The sequence below is a fragment of the Rana temporaria genome, chromosome 7 (assembly GCF_905171775.1).
Source record: "Rana temporaria chromosome 7, aRanTem1.1, whole genome shotgun sequence".
In the NCBI taxonomy this organism is placed as follows: domain Eukaryota; kingdom Metazoa; phylum Chordata; class Amphibia; order Anura; family Ranidae; genus Rana; species Rana temporaria.
This window is the reverse complement of record NC_053495.1, coordinates 51,500,735-51,523,714: the sequence shown is the minus strand read 5'-3', so window position 1 is coordinate 51,523,714 and position 22,980 is coordinate 51,500,735. Positions and strand designations below refer to the sequence as shown.

General features: G+C 43.7%; 1 protein-coding gene across 1 annotated transcript in view; it reads right to left on the bottom strand.

Annotated features, from left to right (window-relative positions):
- The window catches only part of CFAP92 (cilia and flagella associated protein 92 (putative)), a 176,763-nt gene that overhangs the window by 141,598 nt on the left and 12,185 nt on the right, over nucleotides 1-22,980 (bottom strand). The window contains exon 2 of the mRNA XM_040359356.1: nucleotides 7,426-7,848. Within this exon, the coding sequence (XP_040215290.1) occupies nucleotides 7,426-7,777 (352 nt within the window). The 5' untranslated portion in view covers nucleotides 7,778-7,848. The remainder of the gene's footprint in view (nucleotides 1-7,425; nucleotides 7,849-22,980) is intronic.

Here is a 22,980-nt window from a genome sequence, read left to right as displayed (position 1 = left end):
TTTTTATCAAATGCTTTTGGAGTAAAAAGCTATCTAAAAGATAGTTTTCTATTTGAGATACCTTAATCATTTAGTTTATTCAGCATGAAATGGAGCTTATTTATGTAGCAGGAGGCTGTATATTCTGCAATATTTACATTTTTGTAATTATTCAATTAATCCAAGCTCTACAAGCTGCGATAACATGCACTGCATTTATGCATTCATAAAATTTCACATTAACCATAAGATAAACCTTCAGGAATATTATCCCATTGTTTTGCAAATCTATGTACATTACAAATTGTATTATTGAATTGGTTCGAATATCGCCGTTTTATTAACCTGACAGCTTATTATTCTAAATAGGAAACCTTCATTTTGTTTGCAAATACTAAAGATTCTAACTACAAGCTAGAATGAGTCCTTACATTTAAAGAGCACCTGTCATTTCAGATCCATCATGGCAGCGCCTGTTTGCGGACATCCACTCAACTGCTGCCGCCACGTCCCTCATTTTATTGTGTCACTGCCGCATCACCAGCCGTCCCATTAAAGTGAATGGGACTGTTGGTGAGTCAACAGCGGGTCAGAGGAGGAGCTGCTGGAGAATGGAGATGACAGTTGCTCTTTAAAAATTATGATTTAAATCAAGTTGATTTAAATCAAGTCTTTTTACTATTAATTGAAATCATGATTGAAATTGACTTGATTTAAATCAAATTACCCTGCAAGGCAACAAGACCTGTCAGTTGTGGGCCCACCGCCCTTTGCTAAATGTATTATCCACAATGCCCACCATCACTATAGACAAAATATAATGTGCTGTTTAGTTTTTTTTTTAGTTTTTTTGTTTTTTTAAAGCTGAATACACACTATACAAACTTCTTTAGATTTTTTCCCAAAACCATATACAGTATCTCACAAAAGTGAGTACACCCCCTTACATTTTTGAAAGATACCGGAGAGTTTAATAAAAGACCACATAGACAAGTTCTTGCTGAAAAATAATATTTTAAGCAACAGACCGCATGGATTCATGAAAGACAGAACTTGTCAAACAAATCTAATTTCTTTTTATGATGTGGTAAGTAAAACCTTGGACAGAAGGGTGGCTGTGGACGTGGTATACTTGGATTTTGCAAAAGCGTTTGATACAGTTCCCCACACAAGGCTCATGTGTAAGGTAAAGTGTACAAACTTGGAAAGATCAATTTGTAAATGGATAGAAAAATGAATTCAGAGAGCAGCGGTTAATGATCCTTCCTCAGAATGGTCTAAGGCAGGGATATGCAATTAGCAGACCTCCAGCTGTTGCAAAACTACAAGTCCCATCATGCCTCTGGGTGTCATGCTTGTGGCTATCAGAGTCTTGCTATGCCTAATGGGAATTGTAGTTCTGCAAAAGCTGGAGGTCTGCTAATTGCATATCCCTGGTCTAAGGTCATCAGTGGTGTACCCCAAGGTCTGGTGTTGGGACCCTTACTTTTTAATATCTTTATAAATGATATAGGGTCTGGGATTAGAGGACACTAAGCTATGCAGGGGAATAGCGTCCTTACAGGATGTCTCCATAGGGCAACTAAGTGGCAAATGAGGTTTAAAGCGGGGGTTCTCCCTAAAACATTTTTTCTAGCATCTTATTCAGCATAGTAGCGTGAGCTACAGTATGCCTTTATATTTTTTTAGGCGCCGTACTCACTCTGTAATCGCGTTTTAAGGTTTCCGGGGAATGGGCGTTCCTATTCAGAGGGCTCGTGATTGACGGCCGGCTATGGCGCGTCACGCTTCACGGGAATAGCCGAAATAGGTGTTTGCTCTTCACGGTGCCTGCGCAGTCAGCTCCGATGTCTGTGCGCAGGCGCCGTATAGCGCCGGGAAGAGCCGAGACCTACTCCGGCTATCTTCGGGGAACGTGACGTTCCATAGCCGGCCGTCAATCATATTGCCTCTGGATAGGAACGCCCATTCCCCGCGGGGAGTCGGAATCTTCTCTATAGGATTACACAGTGAGTACGGGGCAAAAAAATAAAATAAAAGGCATACTGTAGCTCGCGCTACTATGCTGAATTTAATGCTATAATGTTGTTACTGAGGGTGAACCACCGCTTTAATGTTGATAAATGTAAAGTTATGCACTTGGGGGCTAAGACTATGCATGCATCATACATACTAGGGGGGAGTATAAAAGGGGGAATCAATGGTGGAAAAGGATCTGGGGGTTTTGGTAGTTTATAATCTCAATAATAGCATGCAATGCCAACTGTTTCCAAAGGGAGCAAAGTCCTTTCTTTTATGAGAAGAGGAGGTTAACCACTTAACCCCCGGACCATATTGCTGGTCAAAGACCAGAGCACTTTTTGCGATTCGGGACTGCGACGCTTTAACTGACAATTGCGCGGTCGTGCGACGTGGCTCCCAAACAAAATTGGCGTCCTTTTTTTCCCACAAATAGAGCTTTCTTTTGGTGGTACATGATCACCTCTGCGGTTTTTATTTTTTGCGCTATGAACAAAAATAGAGCGACAATTTTGAAAAAAAATTATATTTTTTACTTTTTGCTGTAATAAATATCCCCCAAAAATATATAAAAAAACATTTTTTTTCCTTAGTTTAGGCCGATATGTATTCTTCTACATATTTTTCGTAAAAAAAAAAATCGCAATAAGCGTTTATTGATTGGTTTGCGCAAAAGTTATAGCGTTTACAAAATAGGGGGTATTTTTATGGCATTTTTATTAATATATATTTTTTTTACTAGTAATGGCGGCGATCAGCGATTTTTTTTTCGGTACTGCGACATTATGGCGCACACTTCGGACACTTTTGACACATTTTTGGGAACATTGGCATTTTTATAGCGATCAGTGCTATAAAAATGCATTGGATTACTATAAAAATGCCACTGGCAGTGAAGGGGTTAACACTAGGGGGCGGGGAAGGGGTTAAGTATGTCCCTGTGTGTTATCTTACTGTGGGGGGGGTGGCCTCACTAGGGGAAACACTGATCCTCTGTTCATACATTGTATGAACAGAAGATCAGCATTTCCCCTGCTGACAGGACCGAGAGCTGTGTGTTTACACACACAGCTCCCGGTCCCCGCTCTGTAACGAGCAATCGCGGGTGCCCGGCGGCGATCGAGCCCGCCGGGCACACGCACAGGAGTCGGGGGCGAGCGGGGGGGGGCGCGCACATGCCCCTAGTGGCCGCTCGAAGAGCGGACGTATAGCTACGGGCTCTCGCCCAGGAGAGCCGACCTGCCGCCGTATAATGACGGTGGCTGGTCGGCTAGTGGTTAAGAAGAGGAGATTAGGGGGGATATGAACAACTGTACAAATACATAAGTGGGTCATATAGTGAACTTGGTGTTGAGTTATTCCCTTTATCGCATCTATGCTCAGCCATAAAACTAGGTGAACCTCCTGCGCTGTGTTGGATAGATGGGAAAGGGAGGGAGGTGATGGGGGGCCAGTGGGTGAAAGTGGACACTGCAGCAAACAAAGAAAATCTGTCCAATACAGACAGTGAAAGTGTTTGAAAAGGGTGTATATATGTCTGCGCTGTGAATTACACTAGTGTTGGGGGGGAGGGGAGGGGGGGGGAGGGGAAAGGGTGGGGTATTGTGGACCTGGGAGGTGAAAAACTATACAGACAAAAAATAGAAGGGACCTACGTGGCAGTCTCTAGGTGCAGTCCTAACTGGACTGTGTTAAAAGTCTATAGTGGAAATTCTTCAGTGAAAAGTCAAATATATACATAAAAAAGAAAATGTAAAATAATAGGAAAAGTCCCGGATTAATCCAAGTAGATACAAAACATTTCCAAGTGGAGTAAATGGAATGGGTGGATGATTGAAAGTGAAAATAAAATCCAAATGTAAGTGGGTGGAAATGTGCAGTCTGAACAGATCCACAAAAGCATGCAGCCCACACCACAAGTGATCTGGTCAGCTTACCTCCCAGCTGTCACTTAAAACCAAAGACAGTTACCAATGTTCCAGATTCCTGTTGGGTAGGTATCACTCTGTATAATCTCGGTGATTGGTCATACATAAGGGAGAGAAAATATAAGGTGTAACCTGGTCCTCCTGTCACATATAATAAAAAAGGTTGTAGCCAAGGTGGGTAAGTATACACTTACACTACTTACACAACGTGTAAGAAAAGGAAGCCTATCTCCACGAGCGCCGAGCTCGTCTCTCTGACTTCTCTCCGTCTCAGCCTCTTAGTCCCTCAGTGTCCTCCAAGCCGATTACTCGTGGTGAAATGGAAGAAACCGGGGTAGGGAGAAGTGAGAGAGGGGGGGGCACATCGCGTAAATGGTACAAAAAGGAGTCAATGAAAGCACAAAAAAACGGTAAAAACTCACATGGAGCAGTGAGGAAACGATCGCAAATCCACGAGCGCCGCGCTCGTCTGCCGTCCGTAATATCCGTATTACACCTATTAACGGACGTTTATTAACGGATTTAATAACGGATACATACGGATAAATATTTTACCATTCTTCCTTTATTGAAAACGGATAATGTTTATCCGTATATATCCGTATACATCCGTTATATCATTCCTTTCTAACGTCCGTTAATAAAAAACATTTCACCCTTTCTTGAACTTGAAGTCCAGCTCCAGAAGTCGTATGGATATTCAGGGGAACCCCGCCGTGAATTTAAAACAAAAATGACGTGCGGTTCCCGGTAAATACCCATAACCAGACCCTTCAGGTCTGGTATGGATATTCAGGGGAACCCCGCCGTCAATTTAAAACAAAAGTGACGTGCGGTTCCCGGTAAATATCCATAACCAGACCCTTCAGGTCTGGTATGGATATTCAGGGGAACCCCGCCGTCAATTTAAAACAAAAATGACGTGCGGTTCCCCCTAAATATCCATAACCAGACCCATTATCCGAGCACGTTGACCTGGCCGGCCGCAGAAAAGAGGGGGGGACAGAGTGCGGCCCCCCCTCTCTCCTGAACCGCACCAGGCCACATGCCCTCAACATGGGGAGGATGTCCCCATGTTAATGGGGACAAGGGTCTCATCCCCACAACCCTTGCCCGGTGGTTGTGGGGGTATGCGGGCGGGAGGTTTATCAGAATCTGGAAGACCCCTTTAACAAAGGGGACCCCCAGATCCTGACCCCCCCCTGTGTGAAATGGTAATGGGGTACACTGTACCCAGCGGTGAGAGGAGGTCCGGGATGCTGCTGCGCCGGATGGATGGATCTTCACATCGCTGGAGCGGAGATCACCCGACGCTGGATCTTCTCATCGCGGGAGATCACCCGCACCCGTCGCTGGATCAGGAGAACGCAGGAAGCCGGGAACGAGTGGATTTTTCAGCGCTGGAGTTTTTTTTTTTTTTTTAATAAAGGACTTTATTCTTTTGTGTCAGTGTGTTTTTTTTTACAATACTTTTTACTTCCTTCGTGAAATGGTAGAGGTACAGTGTACCCCATTACCATTTCACACAGGGGGGGGGGTCAGGATCTGGGGGTCCCCTTTGTTAAAGGGGTCTTCCAGATTCTGATAAACCTCCCGCCCGCATACCCCCACAACCACCGGGCAAGGGTTGTGGGGATGAGACCCTTGTCCCCATCAACATGGGGACATCCTCCCCATGTTGAGGGCATGTGGCCTGGTGCGGTTCATGAGAGAGGGGGGGCCGCACTCTGTCCCCCCCTCTTTTCTGCGGCCGGCCAGGTCAACGTGCTCGGATAATGGGTCTGGTTATGGATATTTAGGGGGAACCGCACGTCATTTTTGTTTTAAATTGACGGCGGGGTTCCCCTGAATATCCATACCAGACCTGAAGGGTCTGGTTATGGATATTTACCGGGAACCGCACGTCATTTTTGTTTTAAATTCACGGCGGGGTTCCCCTGAATATCCATGCTCAGTAAAATTAACGTCCGTTAACATAACGGACATTTACGGAGACATTTACTAACGTCCATGTGCCATAGACTTCAATGTTAAAATATAACGGACGTTAATATATCCGTTACTTGCAACGGACAAAAAATTTACAAAAAATAGTGCAAGACCCGTCACATATTCCGTTATAACTAACGTCCGTATGTTATAACGGACTATTACGGATCTTTACGGAACATAAAAAAATACCATAGACTTTAATGATATTTTATAAAGGACGTATAACTTCCGTTTTTTAACATTATCTGACGGATTTTAAAACGGATTATTAAAACGGATTTATTTTGTAGTGTGAAAAGGACCTAAGCTGCTGTTCACAGTTTGATTATTATATTCCCTTATGTGACATGAGCAGGGACAACTATTACAGTGCTATAAGGCTTCCTATCTATCTGTCATTCATCGAATGGGAACTCTTTTATTATCAGTATGTTAAACCAAAAGGTTTTTTTTTTGTTTTGGATAGATATCCTCATTTCCTGTCCAGCTGACAACAGTTTCCCCACACAGGAAGTGAGGGGAAATTTGCAATAGGGACAGACAAAAAGAAATAATAAACAGCTGGCAGAGATTATAGACTTATTCTCTAATAAAGAAAAGCATTTTATTTATGTTTGTGTTGCTGTTGAAGTTCTCCACACTTCCTGTTGGTTAACATGTTGACAGCAAAACAGGAAGTAGTAAAGGGAATTCTCACTAAGACCCCATTTACACCTGAGAATTTTGTAGTTTGAAGCCTGAAGCTACAAAACGCTGGAGGGGAAAAAATAAATCATTCTCTATGGAGATGGTTCACATCTCCACTCCAAATGCCTGAAGCTCAAACAAGTTCTGGGACTTTTTTTGGGCAGATTTGGGAATTTTTTTGCTTTTTACATTGGTGACCTTTTGACCTGTACAAAATCATGGCAAAAACGCGTAAAAATCATGGCAAAAACGCAGTAAAAAATTGCAGTAAAATTGCGCGACTTTCTGCCTGAATACACTATGTTCAGGTGTGAATGGGGCCTAATGGAGCCCCAGATAGCAGTAGAAACCAGGGATCCTTCCTCACTCTATCCAAAACTAAAAAAAAGTTATGTGTGTGTGTATTTACAGCGCCGACAGGCACTTACAATCTAAGGTTCTGAACTCACATTCATACATACACATACTAATGCCAGTTTAGACAGAAGCCAATTAACTTACCAGTATGTCTTTGGGGTGTGGGATGAAACTGGAAAGTAACCGAAAGAAACCTGTGCAAGCTCAGGAAGAACATGCAAACTCCATGCAGGTACTGTCATAGTTGGGATTTGAATGGATAACCCTAGTGCTCATACCATTTGAAACAGGTTTCCATCGAAGTAACAATACAACATGCTTGCTAACAGCTATGTGAACATTACAAAATAATTAAATTCAAACACCTAATAAAAGTTATGCAGAATTTTATTGTTCAAGGTGAATTAAGGCTACTATGTATTTAATCATATGGTCTGCAAAGAATTTCATCATAAAGAATTACCTTTTTTAGGTAGCGCTGGGATTGCAAATGAGATAGTGACTGTGCAAGTCACAGTATGAGGCACATCTTCCAACTTCTTGCTAGCTGTGTCCTTATTTCTAGATGTCTCATCAACCCCTGGTATGGAACCCATCAATGTCACCTGTGAGTTAATATCTCCAGAGCCTTCTTCATCAGATGGCTCTTTGCTGGTGTTTCCAGAAGAGCAGCCAGTTTCATAATCTGGAACATGTTCCCCATGGGAGAAAACGTTTTTTTCTGGGGTCTTGAGCTCGCTGTCCGTAGGAACTCCACCATGATAGTCATCATTTTCTGATGAGATCATTTGCCCAACTGTGTAGTCTGGGTACATGCTTCTTCTGTAGGTTCAGCAGGTTCCTCAACCTTGTTGGCTGGGAAACTTCATATTTTTTTTTTACGATCCTAAAAATAAGACATTGTTAAATATCTTCAGGATTATTTTATATGTAAATTAAAGGAGTTGTAAAGGCAGAAGGTTTTTCATCTTAATGCATTCTATGCCACAGCCAACCTAATAGTTACCTGAGTCTCATCTCTGCCCAGCAATGTCCACCAGTGTCTCGATTGTCAGAGACACTTCCTCCTGAATGGCAGACACAGCAGCGGCGCCATTGGCTCCCGCTGCTGTTACTCAAAGCCAGTCAGCTAATCAGGAGAGGGGGCGGGGCCGAGCCGCAGCTTTGTGTTTGAACGGACACAGGGAGCTGTGACTCGGCTCGTGACAGGAGGGAGGGGACAGGAGCACAGAAAGAAGAGGGACCCGAGAAAAGGAGAATCCGGGCTGCTGTGTGCAAATCCACTGCAACAGAGCAGGTAAGTATAACATGTTTGTTATTTTTATTGGGGAAGAAAAAGAGACTTTACAATCACTTTAAACAAGGTAGTATGGGGAAAGTATAAAACTGACACAAAACCTTGTGTGTTCTTATGCATCCTTTAAAGCGGAGTTCCACCCATTTAAAAGTCAGCAGCTACAAAAAGTGTAGCTGCTGACTTAATAATCAGACACTCACCTGTCCCACAGTCCAGCGATGCAGGCGCCCGAAGCCTCGCTCCTCTTTTCCTCCTCTCTGTGGCACCGGCATTGTAACTGTAAGTGCCCAGCCGTGCTGCGCCTTGTGAATGGCAATCTTCTAGGACCCGTGATGTGTCCCCCTGAAAATTGCAAGGAGGAAGGGGGAGAGGTGAACTTCCTTCCAGCTTCCAGAAGTGGGAGCTGGGTGCCTGTCAAAACTAGGTCCCCCCCCCCCCCCAAAAAAAATGACATGCCATATGTGGCTTGTCAGGGGGTCTCCAGCACTTAAAGCGAAAATTCTATTTTTCGGTGGAACTCAGCTTTAAACCTGAACTCCAGTGATGATATATTTTGCATACTTACTTTGCGGCAGCTTGGCTCAGTGTTAGTATGCATAGGTGAGGCTTTATTGGACCTTTAGCATATTAACTACAAGGGCTCGCTCACACGGCACAGCTGCCATTTAGAGAACAGTATTTTTCTTAATGAATGCACAGTTCTTACTGCACAAGATGAAGATCATGATGTCACTGCCCCTCCTCTCCACTTTGCTCAGAGAATGCTTTGCATTTATTGAGAAAAATTCTGGGTGTGATCTGAATAGCGGTGGTGTGAGAGTGGCTTCCCTTCTGCATAGTCACCACAGGGGGTTGCTCAGAGATGCCATTTAGAGAATACCTTGCATTTTTCTCAATGAATGCAAAGCATTCTCCAAATGGACGAGTAAGAGATTGTGATATTGCCACCCCTCCTCTTCAACTTGTCCTATCAGAGAATGCTTTGCATTCATAGAGGAAAATGTACAGTGTTCTCTGAATGGCAGCTCTGCTGAGTGAGTGCTGCCCTTCTGCATAGTAACCACAGGGGGTCACTTGCTCGGCACAGCTGACATTTAGAAAATGCCTTGCATTTTACTCAATAAATGCAAAGCATTCCCTGTTTAGCTGAGTTGAAGATTGTGATATCACAGCCCATCCTTTCTACCTCATCCAATCAGAGAATGCATTGCATGGCCCCAGGAAGATTGCATTCATCTCTTTTTATACCTCAGGCTACTACAGTGATTTACAGCTTACACAGAGACCCATCAGGTCTCACATATGCATGCTAACATTGGGCCCAATGAAAGTATGCAAAACATATAATCTCTGGAATTCAGCTTTGACTAGTTACCCTCCTAACAGTGGCGTATAATCCATGTGAGCAATGAGTGCGGTGCACTCAGGCCCCAAACGATGTAGGGCCCACTGAGCCCTCACACATCACACAATAAGTGTAGGGAAAATGCAGTTTCTTTCCCCCTTCTGTGTCTCCACTGCAGCTGCAAATGTCACAATCAGCTGCAGCACAAACCATGCTTCTTTATGCTAGGGAAGGGGCAGGTGCTAAAGGCTGACGTGGGGTGTGGGGGGGGGCGAGACTGCTTGTTTCCACCACAGAGGAGGTAGGTGCTAAAGGCTGATGCAAGGAGTAGAGGGGCAGAGCTATCATAATCACAGACAACTGTAGCCCCACCTCTACCACAGTAGCCTTTAGCACACGCCCCCTCCCTAGCATAAACAAACAGTGTTTCTGCTGCAGCTGCCTATGAAAAGCGCAGAAGAGGAGGCACAGAAAGGGGATTGGTTTACATCTGTTTTTCTTTCTTGCCTCTTCACAGTACTCAGGGCTCTTCTCAACCTTCTCCTGCGTTAAGTAGGCAGGGCAATGATTATCTGGAATTTAGCCCCGCCTACTGGACCAGATAATAGGAGAAGGGTGAGAAGAGCCAGAGCTGCAGTACCATAAATACTGTGAAGTGTCTGGGAAGAGGTAAACAGTGCAAAGGAGGGCTGTTTGTACTGCGAGACAGAGGGTCACTTACTACTGTACTCTGTGTCACTACTAACCTCTGGACTCTGCATCACTTTCTTTTGACCCTTAAAGTCTGTAGTGAGGCAGGGGTCAGTCAGGATGCAGAGGTCAATAGTAAGTGATGCAGAGTCCAAAGGTCAGTAGTAAGTGATGCAGAGTTCAGAGGTCAGTAGTAAGTGACACAGAGTCCAGGTGTCACTAATAAGTGATGCAGAATTCAGAGGGTGGTAATGATTCAGGAGTCAGTAATGTGTGACACAGAGTTCAGGGGTCAATAGTAAGTGATGCAGAGTTCAGAAGTAAGTGATGCAGAGTTCAAAGGTCAGTAGTAAGTGATGCAGAGTTCAAAGGTCAGTAGTAAGTGATGCAAAAATGTGTCTGAAGTAGATCTAAACCCTATTAACAAAGTCTCATGTTAGCTATAACATGTTAAAAGGGGTTGTAAACCCTCGTGGTTTTTCACCTTAATGCATTCTATGCATTAAGGTGAAAAACCTTCCATAGTGCAGCAGCCACCCAGACAGGGCCAGATTAAGAACATCATGGACCTGGTGCTGAGGATTTTGGTGGGGCCTTTTATAAATAATAAATAAATGCCTGGGAATGACATCAATGCAGCCCGGCCAAGGCAAGTGACCAAAGGCACAGAACCCAGAAGGAAGACCGGGTGAAGATGTAAGCACCCGGGCCCCGCCGGATTCATCACAGCGCAGTACTGGAGGGCTCAGTCTGAAAAATTAAGTGTACCCTAATGTGCCAATATGCTGTGTATACTTGAACGTTGTGGCATAACCTACCCCATGGCCTCTAAAAAGTAGTAATGTCAGGAAAGTTTACTACCGCTTTAATATCACAGGATCCCAGGAGCCTCTCATGGGGCCCCCTACTGACCCGGTGGTCATGAGAACTGATATTTCCTTTAGTTGAACGAAACAAAAGTGTCTCCATTCTAGAGCTGGTAACATTGAGGATATTCAGTATAATTTTAAAGAACTGTTTTTGTGGGTAAGCAACATAGGGGAGGAGTATGGACGGTATATAAGTGGGAAGTATGTGCAGGTGAGGGAGAGGAATGTGGAGGGTCCAACAGTGGGCATTATGTACAGGAGAGGAGTGCAAAGGGTACGGCAAAAGGCACTATGTACAGGAGAGGAGTGTGAAGGGTATGACAGTGGGCAGTGTGTACAGGAGGAGTGTGGGGGTATGACAGAGGGTAGTATGTAACAGAGAGAAGTGTGGAGGGTATAATGGGGCAGTATGTACAGGAGAGGAGTGTGGAGGGTATGACAGTGGGCAGTATGTACAGGAGAGGAATGTGGACGGTATGATAGTGGGCACTATGTATAAGAGAGGAGTGTGGAGGGTATGACAGTGAACACTATGTACAGGAGAGGAGTGTGGAGGGTATGACAGTGGGCACTATGTATAGGAGAGGAGTGTGGAGGGTATGACAGTGAGCAGTATGTACAGGAGAGGAGTGTGGAGGGTGCAACAGTTGGCACTATGTACAGAAGAGAAGTGTATGACAGCAGGCACTATGTAAAGGAGAGGAGTGTGAAGGGTATGACAGTGGGCGCTCTGTATAGGAGAGGAGTGTGGAGGGTATGACAGTGGGCACTATGTACAGGAGAGGAGTGTGGAGAGTATGACAGTGAGCACTATGTACAGGAGTGGAAGGATGTTTATGGACTGCGTAGTGGTTAAGCAAGTCATACATGGATTGAAATTACGCCAATTATGCAGAGACCAGCCATAGTCGTTCTATGTATGGGCTAGCTGGTTTTACACAAGTCACTGCCTGAAATTGGGAAGCGGGGGGGGGGATGCTGCCGCGAATTGAGAAGCGGGGGGAAGAAATAAAGAAGAACATATAAAAAAAAAAAAGGGGGGTAGCCATCCGGGGCCCTGGGGACACATAAATACAAATACCCTGGGGACACAAATAATTGCAAATTACAAAAAAAAAGGGGGGTTGCCGTCCGGGACCTCTGGGCCCTTTAACCACTTGCCGACCGCCGCATGTACATTTACGCCGGCAGGATGGCACGGACAGGCACATCAACGTACCTGTACGTGCCTGCCTAGACGTGGGTCGTGACCCCCCGGTACATGCGGTGGTTCCGTTGGCTGCAGAAGCGATCCGGGATGAGGGGGCGGCTGTTCGTTTTCAGCCACCCCCTTGCGATCGCTCTCAGCCAGCGCCCCCCCCCGCCTCTTCCTGTAGATCACACACTTCCTGAAGAAGGAAGTGTGTGATCTCTCCTCGTGGTGGTCATATCGACCACCGCTGCGGAGAGAAGACATCACACAAGTAAGTTGCACCAACAGCACACTTACACCAGCACACATAGGCACATTTAACCCCCCCCAGTCACCGCCGATCACCCCCCCCCAGTCCCCTGTCACTGAATGCAGTGATCATTTATTTTCTGATTACTGCATTTAGTGTCAGTGTGACAGAAAAAAGTGTTAGGGCAGTTAGTCTTAGCCCCCTTTAGGTCCAGGGTAGCCCCCCCCCTAATAAAGGTTTAACCCCTTGATCACCACCCTAGTTAACCCTTTCACCCCCTATTGCCAGTGTCACTAAGCAATCGTTTCTCTGATCGCTGTATTAGGCCCCGTACACACGAGAGGATCTATCCGTGAATTTATCCGCGGACCGGTTTCAGCGGATAGATCCCCTGGTGTGTACGATCCAGCGGATATTTATCCGCGGATATTTTTCGGGCCGATGGATTTCCAGCGGATCAAAATTTCTTAACATGCTAAGAAATCGATCCGCTGGAATCCAGTCCAACGGATTGATCCGCTGGTCTGTACAGACTCACTGGATCAATCCATCCGAATCCATCCCTCGCATGCGTCGTAATGATTCGACGCATGCGTGGAAGTCCTTATATCACAGCGTCGCGCACGTCGCCGCGTCATCATCGCAGCGACGGCACGACACGTCACCGCGGAGGGAATTCCGCGCGGATTTTAATCTCATGGTTAGTACAACCATGAGATCAAAATCCGCCAGAGGATTTATCCGCGGAAACGGACCTCCGGACCGTTTCCGCGGATCGATCCTCTCGTGTGTACTAGGCATCAGTGTCACTGTTGCCGCTAGGCAGTTAGTTTTTCTTTGAGGTTCGCCGCCAGGTTCTATAGCGTTAGGTACCCCCATAAATAAAGTTTTTAACCCCTGATTGCCCCCTAGTTAACCCTTTCACCAGTGATCACCGTATAAGTGTTACGATTGACGCTGGTTAGTTAGTTTGCTGTTTATAGCATCAGGGCACCCGCCGTATATAACCCAATAAAGGTTTAACCCCCTGATCGCCCGGCAGGTGATATAAATTAAATTTCAGCGTCAGTCAGGGTCTGCGTCGCCCCAGGCAGCGTTAGGTCAGTGCCAGTACCGCTTACACCCACTCGCAAAGCATACACCCCCCTTAGTGGTATAGTATCTGAACGGATCGATACCTGATCTGATCAGATCTATACTAGCGTACCCAGCAGTTTAGGGTACCCAAAAACGCATTGTTAGCGCAATCAGCCCAGATACCCGCTAGCACCTGCGTTTTCCCCCTCTGCCCAGCCCAACCCACCCAAGTGCAGTATCGATCGATCACTGTCACTTCAAAAACACATGACACATAACTGCAGCGTTCGCAGAGACAGGCCTGATCCCTGCGATCGCTAACAGTTTTTTTTGATGCGTTTTCTACATTTTCCTTTCTATAGTCAGGTGCTTTTTTTACCTGTGAATCATCACCAGTGTACCACTAAATTTAGAGCCCAAAATGACAAAGCGAATGTACACTGGTGAAGAGGCTCTTAGGATCCTGAGCATGACAGATAGTGAAAAAGAGGAGGTCACGCATCTGACAGAATCTGGCTCAGAATACGATCCTATTTACGACAGCGGCTCCATGTCAGATAGCTCTGACGACGGAGTTGTGGTCCCTGCTACGGCCAGGCGTACCCGACCCCATTCTGATGTTGTTGAGCAGCAAGAACCGCAGGTCCCTCGTATGGAGCAGAGAGCCAGTACTAGCTCCGCTATTCCTTCTGGTGGATTGGCAAGCACCAGCGGCCTAGTACACCCTGGTCGTTCATCCAGCACTGCAGTAAGACGTGGCGAGTCCCATAAGTGCAGTTCAAGCTGGCGAGGTGGCAAGCACAAGTAGTGTCCCGCTGCCACCAAGAAGAAGACAAAGACAGGCCCGTCGTGCCCATAGTGCCCTTCCTGCAGAATTCGCCTATCCTGATTGGGTCCCCACCACTTCTGCAGCACCCGTACTTCCCCCATTCACTGGCCAACCCGGTATTCAGGTGGATACAGCGAATTTTATGGCACTTGATTTTTATTCGCTGTATTTCACGGAAGATCTCTATAGATCTATTGTGGACCAGAGTAATTTATATGCTGGTACCTACATCGCCGCTAATCCCCAGACCCTCCTTGCCAAAGAATGGAAACCTATTGAGGTTTCCGAATTTAAGGCCTTTCTGGGCCTTACCCTCAACATGGGCATACACCAATTTCCGGAATTGCGGATGTATTGGTCCACACATCCAATTGACCATATGTCCGTGTTCTCTGCTCATATGGCCAGGAAACGATACGAGGCGATCCTGCGGTTCCTGCATTTCAGTGACAATGCACTTTGTCGTCCACATGGAGACCCTGAATTTGACCGGCTCTACAAAATTCAGCCCCTCGTAAACCATTTCAACAAACGTTTTGCAGCCTTGTTTAATCCCCAGCAAGTTGTATGCGATGATGAGTCCCTCATTAAATTTTCTGGCCGCTTGTCTTTCAAGCAGTACATTCCCAACAAGTGTGCCAGATACGGGGTCAAGCTCTATAAGCTCTGTGACAGGGCCACAGGCTACACATGGAGCTTTAGGGTTTACGAGGGCAAAGATAGTCAGGTAGAGCCGGAAGGATGCCCAGATTACATGGGGAGCGCTGGCAAGATCGTTTGGGACTTGGTGTCACCCTTATTCGGAAAGGGGTACCACTTGTATGTGGACAATTTTTACAGCAGCGTGCCACTTTTTAGTCACTTGTTTGATCAACAGATTGGAGAATGTGGCACCGTGCGACCTAATCGCTGGGGCTTTCCCCAGAGGCTTGTAGATTCTCATCTAAGGCTGGGGGCGAGAGCCTGCTGCAGATGTAAAAATTTGCTCGTTGTGAAGTGGCGGGACAATAGGAATGTTTTCGTTCTTACCACCCTTCACGCAGACACGACAGTACAAATTCGTACGGCGACTGGTGTTGTGGAGAAATCCCTCTGTGTCCACGAATATAACCAAAATATGGGAGGGGTGGACCTCAACGACCAGTTGATGGCGCCATATCATATTGCCCGTAAGACGAGACGCTGGTACAAAAAAGTGTCTCTACATTTATTTCAATTGGCTCTACTGAATGCTTTTGTCTTGTACAGAGCTTCAGGACAGAATGGATCCTTCCTTCAATTCCAGAAGGATATCATCACAGAACTCCTGTATCCAGGCGGTACTGTACCTCACCATCCCCTACCAAATGCAGTAAGCCGACTGCATGAGAGGCATTTTTCATATGCCCTCGAGAGTACCCTTACCCAACGAGCCCCCCAAAGAAGATGTCGTGTCTGTAGCAAGCGCGGATTTAGGCGTGACACCCGTTATTTTTGTCCCCAATGTCCTGCCGATCCTGGTCTTTGTATTGGTGAATGTTTTCAACGCTTCCACACACGAGTTAATTATTAGTGTAGGGTAAAACATTTCACAGGCTAGGCTTACTTACACAGGGTCTCCCAAGATGCCATCGCATTTTGAGAGACCCAAACCTGGAACCGAAAAGTTGAACAGTTACAGTTACAAAAAAAAAGTAAAAAAAAAATAAATAAATAAAATAGTTGTCGTTTTATTGTTCTCTCCCTCTCTATTCTCTCTCTATTGTTCTTCTCTTTTTTACTGTATTCTATTCTGCAAAGTTTTATTGTTGTTATGTTTTTTCATGCTTGCTTTTCAGGTATGTAATTTACTTTGTTGTTTTCAGGAAAGCCATTCAGCTGTTGCGCAGACTTATTTATCTTGACAGCAACAGCGTTTGCTCCCACGATATATAAAGCCGCGACTCCAGTGCTGTAGGAGGTGATTTCACCACCACAGTTAAAAAAAAGAGCATATATGCCGAAGCATGGGGGCATTAGGGGCGGAGGAGCGATTTTGCTCCTAATGCCGCGTACATACGGTTGACATTCCTACGGAGGCTTTCCCGTGGAAAAGTCTGACCATGTGTACACGGCATAGAAAAGTCAGACCATGTGTACTGGGCATAGAAAAGTCCGACCGTGTGTACTGGGCATAGAAAAGTCCGACCGTGTGTACGCGGCATAACTTTTTTGCGGGAGGATGCCCCCATGCTTCGGCATATATATATATATATTTTAGGCACAGATTGCGTTAAAAAATGTTTTATTTTTTACTATGTTTTTTTTATTGGTATTTGCTTTGCAGGTATGGTATGATCTTACTGTTATACTGGAATGTTACTTTGTTTTAATGTTAACCATCATTTGCTTAGCAGGTACGCCATTCAGTTGCAGCGCGGATTTATTTAGCTTGACAGCAACAGCGTTTGCTCCCACGATATATATAAAGCCACGACTCCAATGCTGTAGGAGGTGATTTCACCACCACAGTTCAAAAAAGAGCATAAATGCCGAAGCATGGGGGCATTAGGGGCGGAGGAGCGATTTTGCTCCTAATGCCGCGTACATACGGTTGACATTCCTACGGAGGCTTTCCCGTGGAAAAGTCTGACCATGTGTACACGGCATAGAAAAGTCCGACCGTGTGTACGCGGCATAGAAAAGTCCGACCGTGTGTACGCGGCATAACTTTTTTGCGGGAGGATGTCCCCATGCTTCGGCATATATAAATGGTGCATGTATGCCCATCATTAGAAGTGGGTGGATGAAGGGAGGTATTCTAATGGTGGGCATAGCCACCGATCAATCCATATGTGGAATTACACCCCAAAATACATTCTGCTGCTTCTCCTGAGTACGGGGATACCACATGTTTGGGACTTTTTGGGAGCCTAGCCGCGTACGGGACCCCAAAAACCAATCACCGCCTTCAGGCTTTCTAAGGGTGTAAGTTTTTGATTTCACTCCTCACTACCTATCACAGTTTCGAAGGCCATAAAATGCCAAAATAGCACAAAAAAAACCCAAATGACCCCATTTTGGAAAGAAGACACCCCAAGGAAACTGCTGAGAGGCATGTTGAGTCCATTGATTTTTTTTTTTTTTTTTGTCCAAAGTGATTGAATAATGACCAAAAAAAAAAAAATGTACAAAACATTGTCACTAAATGATATATTTCTCACACATGCCACGGTTATATGTGGAATTGCACCCCAAAATACATTCTGCTGCTTCTCCCGAGTACGGGGATACCACATGTGTGGGACTTTTTGGGAGCCTAGCCGCGTATGAAACCCCGAAAACCAATCACCACCTTCAAGATTTCTAAAGGACATAAATTTTTGATTTCACTCACACAAATCTTGAAGGCAGTGCTTGGTTTTCGGGGCCCCGTACGCGGCTAGGCTCCCAAAAAGTCCCACACATGTGGTATCCCCGTACTCAGGAGAAGCAGCAGAATGTATTTTGGGGTGTAATTCCACATATGCCTATGGCATGTGTGAGAAATATATCATTTAGTGACAACGTTTTGTAATTATTTTTTTTTGGTCATTATTCAGTGACTTGGGGCAAAAAAATTTAATATTCCATGGACTCAACATGCCTCTCAGCAAATAGCTTGGGGTGTCTTCTTTCCAAAATGGGGTCATTTGGGGGGGTTGTGTGACATCTTGGCATTTTATGGCCTTCAAAACTGTGATAGGTAGTGATAGGTAGTGAGGAGTGAAATCAAAAATGTATGCCCTTAGAAATCTTGAAGGCGGTGCTTGGTTTTCGGGGTCCCGTACGCGGCTAGGCTCCCAAAAAGTCCAACACATGTGGTATCCCCGTACTCAGGAGAAGCAGCAGAATGTATTTTGGGGTGTAATTCCACATATGCCCATGGCATGTGTGAGAAATATATCATTTAGTGACAACGTTTTGTAAAAATATATATATATTTTTTTGGTCATTATTCAATCACTTGGGGCCATAAAATTTAATATTCCATGAACTCAACATGGCTCTCAGCAAAAATGGGGTCATTTGGGGGGGTTGTGTGCCATCTTGGCATTTTATGGCCTTCAAAACTGTGATAGGTAGTGATAGGTAGTGATAGGTAGTGAGGAGTGAAATCAAAAATGTATGCCCTTAGAAATCTTGAAGGCGGTGCTTGGTTTTCGGGGGCCCCGTACGCGGCTAGGCTCACAAAAAGTCCCACACATGTGGTATCCCCGTACTCAGGAGAAGCAGCAGAATGTATTTTGGGGTGCAATTCCACATATAACCATGGCATGTGTGAGCAATATATCATTTAGTGACAACTTTTTGTAAAAAAAAGTCATTATTCAATCACTTGGGACCAAAAAAAAATATTCAATGGACTCAACATGCCTCTCAGCAGTTTCCTTGGGGTGTCTACTTTCCAAAATGGGGTCATTTGGGGGGGTTTTGTACTGCCCTGCCATTTTAGCACCTCAAGAAATGAGATAGGCAGTCATAAAATAAAAGCTGTGTAAATTCCAGAAAATGCACCCTAGATTGTAGACGCTATAATTTTTGCGAAAACCAATAAATATACGCTTATTGCGATTTTTTTTACTAAAGACATGTGGCTGAATACATTTTGGCCTAAATGTTTGGACTAAAATTTAGTTTATTCGATATTTTTTACTTTTTGTTATAAGAAAAATCATTTTTTTTCAAAATTTTCGGTCTTTTTCCATTTATATCGCAAAAAATAAAAATCGCAGAGGCAATCAAATACAATCAAAAGAAAGCTCTATTTGTGGGAAGAAAAGGACGCAAATTTCGTTTCCGTACAACATTGTATGACCGCGCAATTACCAGTTAAAGCAGCGCAGTGCCAAATTGTAAAAACACCTTGGGTCTTTAGGCAGCATATTGGTCCGGTCCTTAAGTGATTAATAAAAAAAAAATATATAAAAAAAATAAAATAAACATTTATAAAAAAATAAAAAAAAGGGGGTTGCCATCCAGGGCCCTGGGGACCTCTGGGCCCTTTAATAAAAAAAAAATTATATATATATATATATATATATATATATATATATATATATATATATATATATATACACACACACACAAAAATAAACATTTATAAAAAAAAAAAAGGGGGGGGTTTGCCACATGGGGCCCTGGGGACCTCTGAGCCCTTTAATAAAAAAATATATAACAATAACACACACACACATATATATATGAAATAATAAAACATTTTTTTATAAAAAAAAAGGGGGGTTGCCATCCGGGGCCCTGGGGATATATATATATATATATATATATAGATATATATATATATATATATATAATCAGGGATCGACAAATCCCGGGCGCCAGGTCGCCATGGCGACTAGAAATAGTGTCCTGGCGACTTGGCTTGGAAGGTGGGCAAAAAAAAAAAACAATTTTTTTTTTTTTTTGTGAGCTGGTTCCATCTGGTGGTGAGCCGTTGGTATTACAAGTTATTACCACCAGATGTGAGCTGGCGCCATCTGGTGGTGGCCGTTGGTATTACAAGTTAAGCATTACAAGTTAAACAGCAATTCTAATGTCATTTTTCACTGCCATCTTCTTCCCTCTAATTAGAACCCCCAAACATTATATATATTTTTTATCCTAACACCCTAGAGAATAAAATGGCGATCGTTGCAATACTTTCTGTCACGCCGTATTTGCGCAGCGGTCTTACAAGCGCACTTTTTTGGGAAAAAATTACACTTTTTTTAATTAAAAAATAAGACAACAGTAAAGTTATCCCCATTTTTTTTTATATTATGAAAGATAATGTTACGCCAAGTAAATTCATACCCAACATGTCACGCTTCAAAATTGCGTTTGAACACCGTTTACATATGCGGGCGCTGCTCACGTATGTGTTCGCTTCTGTGCGCAAGCTCGTCGGGACGGGGTGCGTTTTCTGGCTCCTAACTTTTTTAGCTGGCTCCTAGATTCCGAACAAATTTGTCAACCCCTGATATATATATATATATATATATATATATATATATAAAAATATATATATAAAAAAAAGGGAGGTTGCCATCTGGGGCCCTGTGGGCCTCTGGGAATAAAATAAAAAAAAATATTTTATATATATATATATATATATATATATATATATATATATATATACACACAAAAAAAAATTATAAAAAAAAGGGGGGTTGCCATCCGGGGCCCTGGGGACCTCTGGGCCCTTTAATATTATTATTATCAATATATATATATATATATATATATATATATATATATATATATATTTAAATATATATAAAACATAAATAAAAAAAAGGGAGGTTGCCCCTTACAGGTGTACTGCCTGTACCCCCCTGATGGCGGCCCTGAACCAGCCTGTTAGGTGTTTCCCAAAACAATCAGTGCTGTCAGCTATAGTTAGCAACACTGATCATTGTACGCACTGGCAGAACACAATAACACTGCAGGAGTGATTCCCCCATCCACAGGTCAGCAGGTGAGAGGGTGTGTGGGGACAGGCTGGGGAGAGATACTAGTCAGTGGCTGGGTAGGCACCGGTATTATCAGAGCCAGATACACACAGGTTACATACGCCATGATCGTTAGAGCGAGAACAATAATTCTAGTACTAGACCTCCTCTGTAACTCTAAACATGTAACCTAAAAAAAATTGAAAGCATCGCTTAGGATACCAAAAAAAATTGTGTTAACTTTAGTGTTTTTTTTAAAATGAATGAAACGGTTTATTTCCAAAAAAACACGTTTGAAAAATTGCTGCGCAAATACCGTGCTAGAGCTGCACAATTAATCGTTAAAAAATCGTGATTTCGATTCAACCCCCCTGACGATCTCCAATGCAGAGTTTGCTGATTCTTTCATATAACAAGTGGAGAGACTTTCAGCTGTCAAAAGAAAATATCTGGGCAGTCTGCCAAGTTTTTAACAGGAAACATTGTAACTAACGCTTCCTTCTTAGATCAAAGAGATAAACTTCTGTGTGTAAAGAACAGATCCCCCAAGTTTGTAACAGCATGAAACATTGTAACCAACTATCTTCTTAGATCGAACTTCTGTGGGTAAATGCAGGAAATTTAACCACTTAAAGTCCAACACTTGTTTCTAAAGTTAAAAAGCAATATTTTTTGCTAAATTACTTGGAACCGCCAAACATTATATATATTTTAGCAGAGACTCTAGGGAATAAAATGGCTATTGCTGCAATGTTTTATGTCACACTGCATTTGCCCATTTCAATGAATAATAAAAACCATAAAAACAAAACAGTAAAGTTAGCCAATTTTTTTTTGTTTTGTTTTAATGTGAAAGATAATGTTACCCTGCAAGAATTGTGAGAGAATCGTAATCTATCTTCTAAGCAAAAAAATTGCAATTCTCATTTTAGCCAGAATCGTGCAGCTCTATGCCGTGCAACATAAAAAGTGCAAAGACCACCATAGAGTAATTTTCAAGCAAAAAACAAATGATGATTCTTACATGTAGTAGAGAAGTGTCAGAATTGGCCTGGGTGGCAAGGGGTTAATTACCATGAGTAATATACAAATAATTATTATAAGCACTGTGATCCTATCAGTCTGCTGCAGTGTGTCAGCTTGTATTTATATTGGCCGCTCTGAATGTAGCTTCTGACAGGCTGTGCAAGCAGACCTGTATCTCCGGAACCATAAATGATAGTCGTCCCATATTTTGACCAGTTGTGGGGTAGGTCTTTAACTGCCTAACCCCCAGATGTGGTGTTTCTTTGACCTCTAGTCGTCTAGCTACAACCCCCGAAGTCGATCTTTTTTTTTTTTTAGATTGTTTTTTTTTTTTTTTTTTGGGCAAATGGGCCTATCTTGAGAAAGGGAATAGTAGAGATATGGGGGTGACGGCGCTGTCTTTAGTGGAGGCTGATAGTACCGGAAAACTGGTACGTGGCTCACTATGATCTGACCCCTGTGAGACTATGGCTATTGGGTCTGTGAGGATATAGTGCCTCAGTGTACTGCTCATGTGAGAAGCAGTAAATAGAATGAAATAGTGTGCCAGTGGTGAAGTGAGTGTGTCATCCAGTCACGAGTGTTGCTTAGTGATTACAAACACATAAAATACATTACATAGGCACGTGCAAAGATAAAAAATATATATAACCAAACGTTGAGTTGAATGATACTAGGTAGTATCTGCCTATCAGCAATGGTGCTATAGGTCTGAATGTGTCCAAAAAGTATAAAATAGGAAAAATATCAATATCAAAAATAAAAAGAGCAAATGCTGAATAAATAGTCCAGTGAATAAATAAAGGGACAGTAGTCCATAAACATATATCAAAGATAATTGTTGGTGACCATGTGCTTTCCAGACAGAGTGAGTGGTCACAGTATGCAGTAGTGCAGTTTTACGCAGTGGGTCCGGTGCTCCCCCTCCTGGGTCCCCACTCACCAGAGGCACTCACCCCTGCAGGGGTAAAGTGCATATACGTGGGTAGTATCC